Source organism: Argopecten irradians, chromosome 1 (assembly GCF_041381155.1).
Source record: "Argopecten irradians isolate NY chromosome 1, Ai_NY, whole genome shotgun sequence".
In the NCBI taxonomy this organism is placed as follows: Eukaryota; Metazoa; Mollusca; class Bivalvia; order Pectinida; family Pectinidae; genus Argopecten; species Argopecten irradians.
Genome location: NC_091134.1, coordinates 9,854,726 through 9,872,632, shown reverse-complemented (window position 1 = coordinate 9,872,632; position 17,907 = coordinate 9,854,726). Strand labels below are relative to the sequence as shown.

At 34.3% G+C, this 17,907-nt stretch overlaps 1 protein-coding gene across 1 annotated transcript; it reads right to left on the bottom strand.

Annotated features, from left to right (window-relative positions):
• Positions 1 to 4,467: 4,467 nt before the first annotated feature.
• LOC138309469 (lactadherin-like) lies at positions 4,468 to 8,448 on the bottom strand. The gene is made up of 5 exons (XM_069250671.1): positions 8,206 to 8,448; positions 7,106 to 7,275; positions 6,269 to 6,418; positions 5,821 to 5,959; positions 4,468 to 5,554 (listed from the first exon to the last, which is right to left on the bottom strand). Exons 1-5 carry the CDS (start codon positions 8,351 to 8,353, stop codon positions 5,292 to 5,294), a joined length of 870 nt encoding a protein of 289 aa, XP_069106772.1. The 5' UTR covers positions 8,354 to 8,448; the 3' UTR covers positions 4,468 to 5,291.
• Positions 8,449 to 17,907: the final 9,459 nt, after the last annotated feature.

Below are 17,907 nucleotides of genomic sequence, written 5' to 3'. Positions count from 1 at the left end.
CAACAGCTGCATCATCTGCATACGTTTCAAACACAAAAGTTCATTTTGATTCAAAGATCATTCTTTTGTAAAATGAAATCCTGTAAAAAATATATTGGAGTACTTGTGTTGTATACTATAATATGTGGATATAAAGGATAGGGATATTCTACCCGAGGGTCACAAAATGTAGTAAAACCGAGGCTTGCCGAGGGTTTTGCAACATTTTTTGATACCGAGGATAGAATATCCCTATCCTTTATATCCACTTATGAAAGAGTATTTTGGTACAGACATATGACGCCTGTATCTTTTTTGTGATAACTCCGTGAGTACAAACCCCAGCCAGATGTTTCACAATATTCTAGTCTTTCTTCTGTTCCCAAACATTTGACAACGAACAGCCATACATTTGCTGTTCCTTCCCATAGTGTTGTTGAGATGAAAAGCGAGGATGGCCCTACCCCTGAAGACAAAGAACTGACTCCAAAAGGATGGTGTCAGTAGATGAGATCTATCAATACAGCAATCGGTGCTAGTCATAAAATTTATAGATTTACACCAAATGTAATCAGAAATAGTCTTTTGGAAGGGGATTCGATTTTACACAAATGGCTATTTTTATACCTCTGGAGCTAAGAGGATATAACCTAGTAGAGGAATTAGAAGGAATGCCTTTAAATCGCTTCTAGTCATAATTTAGTTTTGGTCTAGAAATCCTTGAGAAGCGGGGATAAGAATTCGTTCGAGTGGTGACTTTGATCTCCCTGGGGCAGGAGGGGCAGGAAACAATAGATCGTTACTAGTCTAAGTAGTTGATTGGTTTATAACAGGTCAGAAACATATTTGGAGAGGAGAATAAAATTTCGCTTAAATAGTGACCGCTGGGGTTAGATGGTTAGAACCCATCACGACAAATAACAATAATTGATTTACATTATTGTGAAATTATTAATAACATTATTTCAAAATATTTTTTTATTTTTGATATAGTGTATTTAGCTATTTACCCTAATCATTGGAATATCAAGGTGAGCGATACAGGCCCACTGAAACTCTTGGTGAGCAACACGTGGTGCCATTTACCTGTATCCAAGTTAAGCGCAGATGACATCGTATGATTCTTGAGTAATGGCATCGTACCGTATCGTGCCAAAACCTGTTGGTCTATAAACCTTTACACGACCAGAGGAACAAGTATCTGAATTTACCAGCCGGATGTCACCGTACATGTCGTCTGCTTCTGTAAACAAAATAAGGAAAATGCTAGGAATCTCGTTTAAGAATAAAGCCATCCCGTGTTTCTTTCCAAACACTTTGTCCGAAGAAATAACGAAGGTGTTTGGACTTTCTTTCGTCACTGTTATTGAGTGTTACGAGTCTCATATCTCATCAAATTGACACCTGTGGGATTGATTATCTTTTACTAGTGAGTCATGTTGTTCATGTTAGTGCCACGAGTGTCAGTGTCATAAGACTAACAGTTAATTGAACTGACATGACCATGACTGACAGCATGTAATTCCAGACAGAACCATGTATATTAAATAGCTACTAACTGTAGCAAGTGTTAATTGTGTTATAAATCTCTCCGTTTCTTCAAACACTCCAACACAATTTCAAAATAGTGCCTGATATCGTTAACACAATCAAGCATGAATTTGTAAACAATCCTAATTTCTGCATATTTCCGATGTCGCATGTAGAACACTTTGTTATATTATGTAGCATATTGCATTTAATAACTGTTTAATTTTGAAATACGTATAATATGACTGAAGGCAATGCCTTTAAGGGCGCAGCTAGATGTTTCAGTAACTATTGACTATACAGTAAAATATTGAAAAGTGCAATTTATGGAACTAACGGAGCCGAATTTTCTGTTTATTTTTATTCATATATTCTGTCCTAATCCAAAAACCCTCATTTGTGATAGAAATCCCATTAGAGAATTAAGACATTTTATCTTCGTAACGGATATTCCGTTTTTGGTCAGCTGATAATAGTTATTGGGATTGTCGTTATTGGTGATACAGTATATATACCATTTTCTACCTTGAAGCGAACAATTTCCCGCCATTTAAATTGTAACGACAACCATGTATGTTACGTTGTTTCTCCCCCGTGATCTTGATAAAAGGTTCAATTGCTTCAAAAATTCGCTTTGTTCTAATATCATTAAATTGTTTGGGAATCATTTTACGGACATTTGATGTCTAGTTACAATGTGTGTAGAATAATTTGAAAAAACTATATAATATAATCTAGGATGCAAGCACAAAAAATCCCAAATTGAATAAATGACGCTTATAAATAATATACTCACCACTTTCTGATATATTTTCAGACATGTATAGGAAAATACAAATATCATACTGATATTATGTATGGGTACTGCGGAAATGCATGGAAAAAAACTGCAGTTGCCTCCCTTTATTTGCAGACAGAAAGCGTCATTTGATTGATCCAATGTCGACGTAGTCCATCGTTAAAATGTTAAAATCTACTGTATACCAGTTCATTTCACTCATTCTATATATATTTTTTTTCAATGGGTTCCTATGTTTTTTCCATCTATTTTGTAAATATGTTCCATACAACCATTAGCGAAACATTGGAATTCAATTTGTATCTCTCACCAATAAACCAGTTTACGGTATTAAATTTAGAAAAAAAGTAATGAAACTCGTACCAAAACAACGATTACCAAATTTATTTGACACTGCCAAAGCAAGTCAATTTTGAACATAATATACAGTACATAATACATCACACTATACACGTCTTTCTAATTGAAAAGTGCTGACCAATAATCGATGAGCCTTGCATGGGTGTGCACAAATATTATTTGCATACATTTTGGAAACAGGGCCAGTAAAATGAGATTCCTTACTGTTAAAATCATAATTGGTCATCCTCAATACCCCAGGGGTTATTATCACTATCGTTATATCCGCTCTTGACTATCTCATAGTAAAAATCGGGTCAGCAGTAATTTGATCCTTTGATGTACACCAAGAGAATTGTATAACGGTACACTGTGGTTTACTGTGTGACTGTGAAGTTGGGCGTCGCTCTATCTGTAATTCTGCAGGCTTGTGATTATTTTTTCTCCTCTTGAATTGCCTCCAGTTTTACTATGATATTGCCAGTGGTGTATAAAATGTCAGTGAAAGTAACCCTGGAGTATCGAGGATTATATATATAATTAGTTAGTTTAATGTTCAGCAGAGACAACAGGGAAATTATTTCCTTCACTCCTTTTTTGTGAACATTATGCTAGGAAAGTGTCTTCTTCTGCACATACTTCGTCTGGGTAATGGGGCAGAAATTGGAATATTTTACCACATGAACGAAACGCTTAACCCACGGCCAAAAGGCAACGTAAAAACGCATTAGAAAGAAAACCATTAAGGGTAAATCTAATTTTACAACAATTTGATCCTAAAATCAAGCGAACGGGGTTATTTCATGATTAAGTTGTCACAGACCCCGTCACAGGCAACCTTTACCCCATCACCGACATTCTGTCGAGAATTGAAACCACTCCCACTTGCAATTGCTAATCCATGTCGCCTTTTGATTGGTCAGTCACATTTTAAACTTGTGCTGCTGAATCTTGGATTGGCATTGGATTTCATCAGGCTCACGTGCATATTGTAACATTTTAAAAATCAAAATCGCTTGCACGGACCATTCGATATATTAATACCTCGGCAAAGTTAGCATATGATTATGCACATTCAAATATCGAATTATGGATATATCACCAAGGATTTATAAGTGAGACTACGTCCTTGATTCATGTATCACATATTTTAAGACTCTTTCATAAGTGTGTAACTGTACATGTATATGAAGGATAGAGATATTCTACCCAAGGGTCACAAAATGTAAAACCCGAGGCTTGCCGAGGCTCATACATGTACCGTGACGTTTTATTGCAATTTTACTACTATGAATTTCCGCCATCTTGAAATAAATTTAAAAAAAAGTCTGCAAATCAATTCTCATCATATGAAAATTACGTGATATTTTAAACACAAATTCCGTTGTTTGTATCTTTTACTAATAAAGTAAACCCAGCCTAGTTTCTAAAAACAAAAGTTTAAATTTAACCGGGAAAATAGTAATTAAAATGTATGTATTACCTGTATATTTCAACTTCTTTATGGATATTCAACCCGAAATAAGTCATGTATGTATCAACAAGACCTATTTTTTTTAAAACACGTGTCATTGAGTAATTACTCACAAAGATATGTTTGCGAAATCACATATTTAGTGATTATTGATGGCATAATCAGGTTAAGAATTGAGTTCTGATTTTTATACACTATAATCAGTATTAATTCTAAAAAGTATCAAGGAAATTATAAGAATGCATGGGAGTATGGGCGCATACATCCTCGATACTCCAAGATTAAAAATTTGTTTGTAACAATGTGTTAAAGAAGGTCATTATGTAAAAAACAAGTGAAGAATGAATAAAGAAAAATAAATAAATTATTGACAGAGATAACTGATGCTGCATGATTACATTATCCGAATACATATGATGGTATTCATTTATCAATTACATGTATGTGCATATATGGTATGCATGTTACTTTTAAAGTACATTTAACTGAGTATTTTAATAAGTCAATCAAAAACATATTTACGGAGGTAATTGAGAATTACATAGAGAGTACATCCCTACCTATTTTGTAAATTATAAAAAAATGGATTCATATAGTAATATTTCGGTATGAAAGTTTGTTGCAAAGCTAGTTGTGACTCATTTTTACAAATATAGAAATGGTGAGGCTCGTATCCAGCACAATCGATACAAAAGGGACATCCAAGCGTTTTGGTTCCCCGTTTTCGAAGTGTACATTCCTGGAATATCGATGATCGGAGTCTATGGTACATGTACATGTACAGGAATGTCTGGTTAGCATGTGGTCAGTTTCGTATGGATGCTATTTGACTTTGCAGTACACAGCCTTTTTCAATGCAGAAAATAAAAATTCAGTGTAATATATAAACAAATCTGTGTGTCATTTTTAAGATAAAGAGTATATTCGTGGCTCTGCTGCTGTCGGACACCTTCACCGACTCCAGGTAAACGACGAATCAGAATGCGCGGGAAGGGCTTTCAACTAAAACCTCAAACATACTGTTACTTGGACTTTGATCACGATTACTTCAAAGGAACGTGGCGATCAGCAGAACGATCAAAAGGAAGGCAGTGCGTTTCCGCCGTGATGCAATTCATTGTATTGGATTAAAAAAGTCAGAACAATCCTGAATTTGTTATGAAACTGAAGTTAAAGTTGATATCCAGGTGGGTCGGTTTTCAGGAAGTATACCTTGTGGCTGGAATCTGATGCAGATTCAGTGAAGTTCAGTGATTTTACCGAGTAGAGATGGCATTCCTTAGTTTTAAAATCAAACATGAAACTCCCACATGATACTGATAGGTGGCATGCTTTCCCGCATATTCCATTGTTAGGTGATGTTGTCAAAAGAAGCGTAGCTGGAAGGTCCACCGGGTCACCCATCTTTCCAACCCAACCAAGCTTTGGTATAACTAATATAAAAAAATCCTTTTTTAATAAAAGGTAATACAATCATACGAAAGCAACTTGGTCTAACTGAAATTGATATAAACTTGGAGAAATGATGTTTTTTTATATTATGACTCGTTTTTAATTGATCCGAATATTTAACGTTAAAAGAGGAGAAACTAGGTTTATTCATTCACCTGGTTAAGACAAACAAATACCTAATAAAAATGATGCGCCGACGCCAGAATTAAAATGAAATAAAATGAGGAACAAACATGTTAATACATACATGCACATCCGGTGATTTCGAAACGAAACGCGGGCCAGTTATTCCACGTTTCTGGATAAATCCTAATGAATTTAGTAGGCCTTATCTCAGTCACAGTCATCGTCACATTTGATGTTCTGTCGCTATTTGCAGGAAATATCTGTCATGAAAAACCAATTTAGAATAATTCTTCTCGATATCTCATTATGATAAATGCATATTTGTATAGATGGAAAGGTAATAAAATGCTTAAATACAATTGCTTAGCTTCATTTCATTACAATCGGAAGAAATTGAAGTATGAGGGGGACACTAAGCACTGCCACCCTCTAAAGCATGTAGTATTTACATAATAAGACATTGTGGTGTTTCATTCATAAAACTCAAAATAGTAAAATGCTAGGAATTAGCAAATGTAACCACATTCAATGATTTCGAAAAAAACGCATAAAGATTTTTTTACATTTACCTTTTTTAATCCATCACTGTCGAAAACGTCATGCCATTGTTGTCCATCTAAGCTGTGCTTCACTGCAAACGACTTTGTATATTGGACGTAATCAGATGGTCGTCCTCGAATGATAAATCCGGTGATAGATGACAAGGCTCTCAGCTGGATCTAGGAATGAATATAAATGAATAAATAAAAACAAACATGGATAAGTAAATAATACAATACATATTAACACATAACACGCATTTTGTTTTTCGTTAGCGTTACTAAAGCAATTAATATAATATGGTTCTTTCCCGGTTCATTGCGTTTTAAGATGCTTATAGTTAGTTTCGTTTCATGACCGTTTAAGTCATCGTTTAAATTTTCTAGTATCTACATCCTTGCCTTTTACACTGTACATACGATGTGCATTTATACACAATTAGAGGACAAATACAACTGTTTTCTAACATAGATTCATAGAGCTATTATGGAACAAGTTTTCTTTTACAGATAGTTTATCCCCTTTGATTTATATTTTGGTATTTAGTTACACGAACACTTGTGAAATACATCGTCAGCCGGTTATATTTTTTTCCATCATACTTTTATAATCATGATGGCCTTGCAGGTAGGGAATTATATCGGAGCCATATGAAAGTGGAAATAAAAATCCACTTACTCCAATAAAACCCCAATGAAAATAACACGATTTTTTTAACGAGGACAGGCTATAATTATGTGCAAAATCAGAATGTTAAAAAAAATGTTATCACAATCAGTGAAAAATAGACGCTTGTATGTGAAGAAGACTTGGTAAGTTTCGCTAATAAACAATACAATTGTTTGCTGTAGTGTAGTGTGGATTACCTGTAGGTATTCGGTATTAGATTCACTACCAGCACACCATGCGCCATCAGACGTTCCTATCCTGACATACTTTGGTTGACAATCAGCGTGTCGGTACGAGGACGATGCCGTTATGAATGAGTCATCGACACCGTAGGGTCCAGTAATAAGATTTTCACCACAATGGCAATCTAAAAAAATAATTATGATTATTTCTTCATTTATGGTCTTCATATCTATATATTTACATTGCCACTGCACAGTTCCTACATTGTATATGTGGCCACTAAACCCAATGTATGTTAACCAATGTTATTACTATCAGTTAGGCACTGGCGTACTTTTACCTTCCAGAGGTCACGTCTGGGTTTATGTTAGTGTGAGAATTCACTGAAAGAATGTTAAATTGTTATTTAAATTGATCAATATGAAATTACATTATAATTAAAATATTTGAAATGGATTGAAGTGTCGTATTTATCTCTGTATATCTGGTTTATCGATATTACTCCTTCATCTACTATTACTGTGTAGTCGGGTTTCCAAGACAACACACCGGAAATTACTGACAGCCACTATTAACCGCCAAATCATAGGCTGTTTCATCAACTGGTACGAGTATGTGGCGCAGTGGTAGAAGGCGCAGGAATGTTTGGCTAGACGATTGGGTGCCGTAAATCGTGCGTTCGAGGCCTGGATAGGGCACGAGTCTTTAAATTGTCATTGAGCCTAAGTCAGCGTTTCATCGAAGTACGTGTATATACATTTGTATACGTATTATTTTATATTACTGACAACATATAATATCTCTTCATCAAGCATTACTGTCTGTGTTTCTAAACGTACAATGACATCTCTACCACATTGCAGAAAGTCCATTCAAAACTGAAGCGGCGTAACACTAGGTCACAATGTAAACAATATATATCAAAACGTATTTTCACGCCGGTCAGAGGTCAGCGTGTGACCAAGCATCTTCATTGGGAAATGAAGGGATCAGAGTTTGCTAGTTTCATTGAGGTGGAGCGAAGTGAAAATGTAAATATTTGGAAATGAAAACAAGAAATACAGCCGATGCGAAAATGAGAATAATTCGTCAAAGAAATACTCAGCTCATTTACCTCTTTTCGCTATAAACAGCAGCATTATAGTAGCTAGAAGTAGTAAGTCAACGGCACGTCTTATCTGCATAATGGTTGGAACGTTATCTGAAAAAAACCACATAAACCACACGATTACTGCAGGTAAATGTTCCGTCTTCACTGGCATTACTGCAATAAATCATGATAATGACGTCTACAGTACAATGAAATGTGTAAACAGTCAAACTGAGAAGCCAAGCAATAATCTACAAATTCATTTCACATTTTACCGCGCTATTAGTAATTATGAAGGGACTTCTTCAGATATGTGTTCATCTAAACAGACATCAAACATTTATTACAGTTCATAATGTGTCATAAAGCAGCAATTCTGTGTCCGTGCTAGGACCTCTGTCGTTGAAGTATGTCAATAGTTTGCCTTGTTTTTCCGAAAGAATGTTAACAATATGTGCATGTCACATTTTGCTTCCTGGTAACACAATATGCCTTATTGAATTGTCCTTTTCACGCCTGATATCAAATGCTGACTCGGGCCTATACAATGTAGCTATCGATGTGGATCGTGGTTAGTGAGGCAATCCATTATTAATGCAGGTTATTGATAGTTGTCATTCGTGAAAACAGTTCTTTCTCCACCAATGACAAATCCCCTCTTCTTTTATTTCGTCAAAAGCGGTTGTCTTGAGCACCACTGTATTTCTGATAGATGGTGTTTGTTTTGTTGAACTCCATAGAAAACGAAACGATATGACAAAACCATTTGCTCTATAATTATCAATAATTTATGTTAATAATGTCATGAAACCATCCAAAAGAAAATGACGACAGTGATATAGTAAATGAGTATACACAGTGTATCAAACAATCGAGAGATGGAGAAAAATTAAAATGAACATAAATGTACGATTTCAGTGTTGATTTCATATGAGATGTTATAGTATGAGTAAAACATAGTTTTTATTATTTCTGCGAGCCTTCGCGAACGCAAATTAAAACAGCGAGATACATTTTATAAAAAGGATATGAACAAAAATTTAGGATATTTTTTTTATATAACTTCAAAACATTCGAGGAATTATAATGTAAAAAGTGTCGCAAAAATCCTATTTTGAAACCGCCCTTATTTCACCACATCAAGACCTCTCTTTAGAATTTGAGCCAATGAAAAGCGTTCAGGTTACAACATGTGTATTAGGCATACTTTTATTATTATACTTTTATTTCGTTTCATGAAATAACACTTAATAAACAAATGTTTTAATTTGAAATATGAGTTTTGCTGTTTCTATTTTGTTTTCATCATTCATTACTGTATCAAAAATGTAAAAAATGTTAAAATATGTTAAAGACATTTGTGTAGTCACTAAATAACATGCTGTTATACTTCAATGCATGGTATATTTTCATATTTTTAGGACAAATGATGACAATTTTAACATTGGCAATGTTTGATACTCCAAAGAAATAGTAAAGAAAAATAAAGCTTAGTAAACTTTACTTAATGCAAATAATTTGCTTTTTACAGAGCATTCAGCAAAAACTAACGAACCAATAGCACCAACCAGCTATTATTGTTAATGGAAAATAGTTTAAACGGATGAAATATCATCCGACATGTAAATCCTTTCTCATTTGTTACAAAATATTGTATGAAACTGTCTATTTTTGTTTAGTATGGTACTTATTTTTGTTTCTCATACTAAAACTGAGATGCATGTACATGCACAATGTATATAACTTCAAAAACTATAAACATAAAGATTATTCTTTTAATGATATTCCTTTATTATCTTTCGAAAAAAACATATGGATAGTATGACTCAAAAGTTTCATTTTATCAGCATTCATATCAGAAAAGATTGATTTAATATGGAATCTTGAAACGAAAAGATCGTTCATAAAAGTATTTCCTCATAAAACGTTTTGGGTAAATCAAACGTAACAATCAACACAAAAATGAAAGCAAATCTATTTTATTTATTGTTGTAGAAGTCAAGAAGTGAAACTTAGTTAAGGTCGATTCTACCAAAATGTATAATTTACTAGATCAACCGATATTTTACAGATTGAATAACAGACGAATCGTCACCAATGTTACTCATTCATGCAGTCAAAACACGTTGGCAAAAGTAACCGCATGCACATTGCTAAGACGTCCCCGTGCCAAAATACACACTGACCGGGCCTTAAGATATCAGATAACTGAGGTGTTAATTGATTAGCGATTACCATCATTCAATTAACATCCTGGACTGTCGTATTTTTTATTTTATTTGATGTTGTTGTTTTTTTTGTTTTTTTTGAGGGTAGACCAGTGAAATTAACTGACATGGTCGCCGGTTTTTGGGAGAGTTCGAATGCAAAGTCTGAAAGAGTTGCGAACATCGACAAAACCAGACTTAAAACGGGGCATTAACTATTAAAAAGTTTGCGTCCCTATCACATTTTATGTACCTCTGCACGTGGTGGCGGAAAAAAAAAGAAAAAAATGTATGTTGTTGTAAATATTTGCAGGACGATTGTGTATTTGAAGAGACGATGCGAAAATGATTCAAACATCAGAGTGACCAGGAAACGATGACTAGTAAAATTGAAACCTGTACAAATTTACCGGGTTCGTCAGCTTACCTGACAACAAAATGAGGAGCGGTTTTTTCGGAAAACAGGAGCGGGAAATGCGACGAACGAGAAATCAAATTTGAAGGGCCACACATTAGTGATATTGCAAACGAAAAACTCATTATACGAGTAAAGTCAATGAATTGTATGTGCATCATTTTGTTTGTTTGTTTGTTTGAGTTTTACGGCCCATCGACAACTAAGGTCATTTAGGGCCAAACTACAAGGCAGCCATTAGCATTAGGATATAAACTGTATCTAAAAGATCAGGATAAGAAAAAGGCAAGTAAAAACTAAAACAAAATTGTAAATGTTGATTTGATAAAAAGAGCTAATTAGGATGAAAATAGTTTTGGCTAAAACACATGAGAAAACTCATGCACAATATTGACGAAACGTTTGATATGAATGTTAGATGCGATTAGAAAACGATCAAATTTTGTTAAAAATGCCGATCTCTTTTTAGATAATTGAAAATACGATTATGTCTCACGCCATGAAACAAAGTGTAAATGTCGGAGACATCATAGTACTTATCTCGTATGTGTTTAAAATCAATACAATGCAATAAAATATGCTCCACTGTGAGAGGAGAATCGCATGCATGGCATGTAGGAGGATCCTCCCCTCTCCATAGATAAGAATGTGTAAAATATGTGTGTCCAATTCGGAGCCGAGAGAGAACAACTTCCTCTCTGCGGTCTCTCCGACTGGACAGATTAGGATTAAGTGTAGGCTGTATTTTAAACAGTTTATTGTTTGTTTCGGTAGACCACCTTTGTTGCCAATGGTGTTTAATGGCTGACTGAATGTTAGGTTTGATGTCGGTGTAAGAGGTAGTTTCAAATATGTTTGTGCTAGGCGAAGAGCAGTCTTAGCTGCTTTATCAGCCTTTTCATTTCCCTTTATACCCACATGGCTGGGAATCCAGAGATAAGTAATTTGAGTTTTAGAAAACAGTCGAAATGTTCGGATCAAAAGATTTTGGATTAATGTGTTTCTAGGGTTTCTTGATTTCAAAGCCTGAAGAGCCGAAAGAGAGTCGGAACAGATGATTGCCTTTTCAATGCGGTGTTCTTCGATATGGTCAAGCGCCAGACCGATAGCACATGCTTCCGCAGAGAAAATGGAGGCAACATCCGGGAGTCGGATAGAGGAGCAGTGATTAGATGTACAGCATGCTGCCGCAACATTATCACCATCTTTTGATCCCTCAGTGTAGATCTGAACATGATCTGGGAAAGCCTTAATACACTCCCGAAAGGAGGATTTGTGTTTTTCGGGTAATGCACTGGATTTTGCCCTCTCATGTAGAGATAAATTGATATCAGGTGTTTGAATGAGCCATGGTGGTACATCCGATACGGTGTACTCGTCAATGGTGTCGAAATTTATATTTAGTTCCAGCAAATATTTTGAAATTCTGATGCCAAATGTTGGTATGAGCTTTTGATTTTGTGTAAATATTTCTTGATGTTGTGGATTGAATACAAGGTTGAATGCGGGATTTTTTAGGTTTGATTTCAGTTAAGCAGCATACTGTAAGGATAATTTCTTTCGTCGATCGTCGAGAGATGGTTCATTAGCTTCCACATGGAGACTCTTCACAGGTGTTGTTCGAAAAGCTCCAAGTGCGAGACGCAGTCCCTGATTCTGTATAGGGTCAAGCATCTGTAGATAGGAGCTGCGAGCCGATCCATAGACAATAGAGCCGTAGTCAAGTTTTGATCTAATAAGTGCCCGATAGATACGTAGAAGCATTTCACGGTCTGCACCCCAATCAGAATGGGAAAGAACTCAACTCGTAGAATGTTAAGCGCCTTCGAGCACTTATCCTTCAGATGTTTGATATGTGGAAAAAAGGATAGTTTCGAATCAAATATTAGTCCAAGAAATTTAGTTTGTTCAACTACTGGAATTTTAATTCCATTGAGTGTGAGGTCAGGATCATTGTGTGGTTTTCGTTTTTGACAGAAGTGCATACAGACAGTTTTTGATCTTGAAAATCTAAAGCCATTTTCGTCAGCCCAATTTTGTAATTTGCCTAAACATTGTTGTAGTTGTCGTTCTATAGTGTGCATGTTTTTTTGATCTGTAACATATCAAGACATCATCCACAAATAGAGACCCTTCCGTAGATTGGCTAAGACATTTAGTTATGCTGTTAATTTTTAATCCAAAAAGTGTGACGGACAGGATACCACCCTGGGGGACGCCCATCTCCTGTGTTTCAGTTTCTGAATAAGTTGAACCCGTTCGAACTTTGAAATGTCTGTCAGATATAAAGTTTGAAATAAACTTTGGCAAATTACCACGTATACCGATATCATGGAGATCGTTCATGTGCATCATTGTTTTATGCTGCGCAATGTTGCATCAATATGAACGGTATTGAAATGCAGCAAATATTTGTTTGTTATGTCTGAGTGGAAATGTGTCATAGAAAACTGGTTTACAAATACAAAAGAGATAGAGCTAGTAGGAAAATGTATCATGTCATTTGCATCGAATTTAATGCGAGAAATAGCTTAGCGGAAACATAGTTTAAATGTATAATGATGTAAGAGGTCATTTCCCAAATTCTATCAAAATATATTTTGTACTTACCAGAAATTTGATCAACTGATCCCTTCAAGAAATTATTCAGACTGAATGTATCCGATGTAATCCAATTGAGCTTTGAGAGAAGGAATGGTTATTGACGTCAAAGCTATCATGAGAGTAATTGTTGGAAATTAACATCGTTTTGCTAAGCAACCAGCTTGAGTCCATGCGAGGCATCTGTCACATGATATGTTATTAATAAGTCAAATGATCCTAATAAACTGTAACATCTATGAATATACGCATATCAATTATATATTACCTGATCAAACGAATCGATTTTGAGCTTAATAGTCCGGACGCCAATTCGCGTTTTTTGTTTTTTTTCTTATATCAATTTTTGTCTATTTACGTATATAGTAAGATCACGGTGAGTGTGGAGTTTTCACCCTTGAGCATTTCAAAATAATTATGATGACTCTCAGAAAACTTATTATCTCATTTCAATCTTTTTAAGATACAACTGGTAAAACCGGAAGTAAAACTTAGTATATAATCCATAAAAACGAAGATGGCTAACAAATAATCTTCTTCTATATCTGTATAAAATTCTACCTGTGTTATTAATAACTCATTTAACAACAATCTTGAGGGTATACAGTTGTCATGATTTGAACTACTATTAAGTCATTTTCATTTCATAATATGAATTTTAAAATTTGTATAATTAAGAAAATGGTATGTTGTGGCTATGCGAGTAGATGAAATCCTAGATCCCCGTCTGTCATGTCTGACGCAATTTATAATGTAGAGAATACATGATTAGTATCCTACAATAAAAGGTTTCTTTTGATGCGAGACTAAGGAAAGCCGAGATGACGGCTAATAATATAAAAATACTCAAAAAACATCAAAGAATTACTTTACAATACATACCTTTGCTATGAGCCAAGAAAAAGACGACACCGCCATACGAGATTTTCGATGTCATAAAAATGACGTCATTCCGGTGAATGTGGGATTGAATGACGTGTCATTCACCGGAAGGGTAAAGTTCTGGGTCGAGCTAGAAAAAGTTCCGGCCGATAAGGAACAAATTCACGTGATCGTAATGAGAAGAAATCAGGTGATTTTTTTTTTATTTTTATTTTTTAGCGCTTTTCCGATATTAATGTAGCCTAATTACAATTGGTATTGTTGATTTAATTGTGTCTTAATAAGTATGCTTGCAGTAACATGCAATTGTTTAAACATAACAAAAACTGATAACTTAAAATCTCGATAATAAGCTTCGGCTTATACTCTTTGGTGGTAGGTAGTCACAAATTGTTTTAGAGACTGGCCTATTTCAAGCCCATCTTCTTTTCGAATTCATTTATACTGGAAGATATGTAAGGCTTACATATGTACGTTTGAGACCGACTTACTTTCAAAACGTTTAATGGGCGACGAAAATATAACGACGTATAAAGTTTATTATTTTTGATCTAAATGAAGTACATGAACTAATATTTACACTTGCGAGGCTTGTTCACTATACACAAGTACTAGCCGATTTTGTTTACCATAACTGCATGGTAACATTGAACTTTGAACTTGCGTATGAAAATGTTCTATGCAACGTAAAGGGGCTACTTTTTTAAAAGAAACACGTGGCTTTGTTTACATTTTGACGCAACATTACGTGTATATTGTTGTTTTTCATAGAAAATTGGAAAAATGTAAACAATACATATATGTTTAATATACATTGTATGATACAAACATTTTTTAAATGAACAATTGTATAAAGGAACGAGAAAAAAAATCCCGACCGGGGCGACGTGCAGTGCTTTCATTTTTGTTAAGAATGATGGAGGTCAAATGTAAACATTACCTCTGTGTCTGTGTTCGTCCTACGATCGAGTCTTTGAGTTGGACGGGCGTGAGACCTTCTAACAGAGGTCAGTTATAAACATATCCCCTTGTCTCTGTCCTTTGAGAATTTAATCGAGTGTATTATAAAACATTTTATTAATCGAGTCTAAGACGATTTTTGTTGTTTCTGCGAGCTTTGGCCAGCAAAAATTAAAACTTGTACACAAACAACAAAATACTCGTAAAATTATTCTAATTAATGGAGTTATCGCCCTTTATATTATATCCGTCTGTGACATCCTTCAGGTGTTGTTCGTTATAAGCATAGTTTGTAATACAGTTATTACAAACACTTCAACAGACAGTTAGTACTACGTTATAGCTACAACAAGCTATAAACATGTTACATGTAGTTTCATGCGTATTTAACTTTGTTTTTCTTTTTCTTTTTAATTTGGAAAAATGTGTTCATTTATACAAAATAGCCCATATTGAATAATATGTTTGTTCCGATTTCACTTTTTGAGCACCTTCAGTATCAAGACATACGATTTAAGGTTTATTTGTCGTTTTTAAATTCATTAACCGTTATTATTTATAAAGGACACTATACTCGTCAAGAAGGGAGGGGAAAACTTGAGTTCCCGAACATAATCTATCGCCCTGTGATCAGTATCTGGCAACTGACAAAAATCAGATTACTTCAACTATACCGCCACTGCAGTCTCAGCAACCATAACACATCCCTTGGTATTTATAAGCTCAATAGTAAATGTTTTGAATAAAATATACACAATGATATATTTGTAGATGTGTAGCAGCCTAAAAGTACTTAGCCGATGGCACTTTGTGATAGGATCACAACTTCATACATTATTGAGATTATAGACGTTATGGGGTCGAGCTCCTGATAATTAGCTTTTAAATAAATAATTGTGTTGTCATTTACTATATATAGCAAACAGCAATACCGTCATTTCTATCATGTTAAAAACGTTATATTGACTGAGGTGTTAGTTTTGAAACAAGTGATTATTTCTGTCATCTTGCAGTTTACCCTTGGAAGTTTTTATCGATTTCTGCCACATCGGGTTTCATGGACACGTGTGTTGTGAGGTTTGCGTTTTCTTTCCGAGTTCAAAGACACATCAGTTTAAAACGGATCATGAATAACATGCTTCTGGTATTGTCTAATTGTGTTACTGGGTTATGAAAAGGAGGTAGAAGTTCATACCAAGCGAAGAGTCAAAATGTATAAAATTGTTTATACACAGGAATTTATACACAGGAATTTATACACAGGAATTATAATAAAAACAAACTTCATTAACATACAACACAACACTTTTATTAAAAAGTAAACCACACAAATATTCAACATGTAATGAATTCTGTATAGTCCAAAATATCTAAAGGCTTGCAGTGATGTTGGGTGTAAAATTCATAGTCAAATTTATTCATATGAACCAAATGATTTCTTCACGATATAACTCTTAAATACGTGAAATCATACGACAATTTCGAACAAGATATAAGATTTTTGTATATCTAAAGTCGCATATTGAGTAACAAACAACATTGGCTCTGTAGAGCTATTATTGCGAGAAACAAGAATACAAATAAATAAGATTATAATAAATTATATACAATGCCGCAGGGAGGACATCAATCAAGCATGTAAGACAAGACAAAGTTTAAAACCAAAACAAATGATAATAAAATGAAGAAACACATCACATATTTTGAGTATCATTTAAAACAAAAAGGTTTTATATTAAAAATGAATACTAGTACATTGTGTGTATTGCTTAACAAACGATTTTCTGTTAATTCTTAAAAGTTCTGTTGCCATTGTTTTTGCCTTTTAACATGTAAAAATCTAATTTGTGCTTCTTTAACAAAAAAGTAATTGTAGATGTATAATCATAGTCAATAATTCTCATTTGCTCTTTCTAGTATCTTTTCCATTTCCCTGATGTTAGTAATATTTCAAAAATGCCAGGCTGGTGGACAGTAATTAAAATTTGATAAAATAAAAGATTTACATAAAGTGATTTTGGCCTTTCGGGGTAAATAGATGCCTATTCTTTTCAGTATACAAAATTGTTCTGAGGTTTTTCTTCATATATTTGATATATGAGAGTTAAAATTTACAAAGTGTGCGATACAAATATTTAGGAGTGGAGAACGATTAAGTTTTAAAGCACAGTAATAACAGCAATCTTTGGTATCGTGACATTTTTTAAGTTGAAATAAATCTTGAATATGCATTTAATTAGGGGGGGGGAGGGGGAACATGAGTTATTATATATAAAGTGACGGTGGGTTTTTTGTGTTTTTTTTTTGAAAAAATCAAAATTCTATTTTGCTACCAGGTGAGGTTTGCAAGTTTTTCAGAACAATACTTGTTAGAGTTTAAAATTATACTTATCAGGGGAGCAAATCGGTGTCTCTGTAACAAACCAAGACCATTGCTATGATCCTAGACTTCTTAGTTTGCAAATAATCCATGGATAAAATTGACAACGACTGTACACAGGTTGTATCCCAACTTTATGAGTGCTCGTGTATTAGTCTTGTACGAGATTATTCATGAAATCCAAATTGTTGAACTTCTGATTTAGTGGCGACGTTTCTTTTAAATAAGTTTTTACTCATTTCTTCGCGAATAAAAAAGAGATGTCATACAGCTTTTGGGTA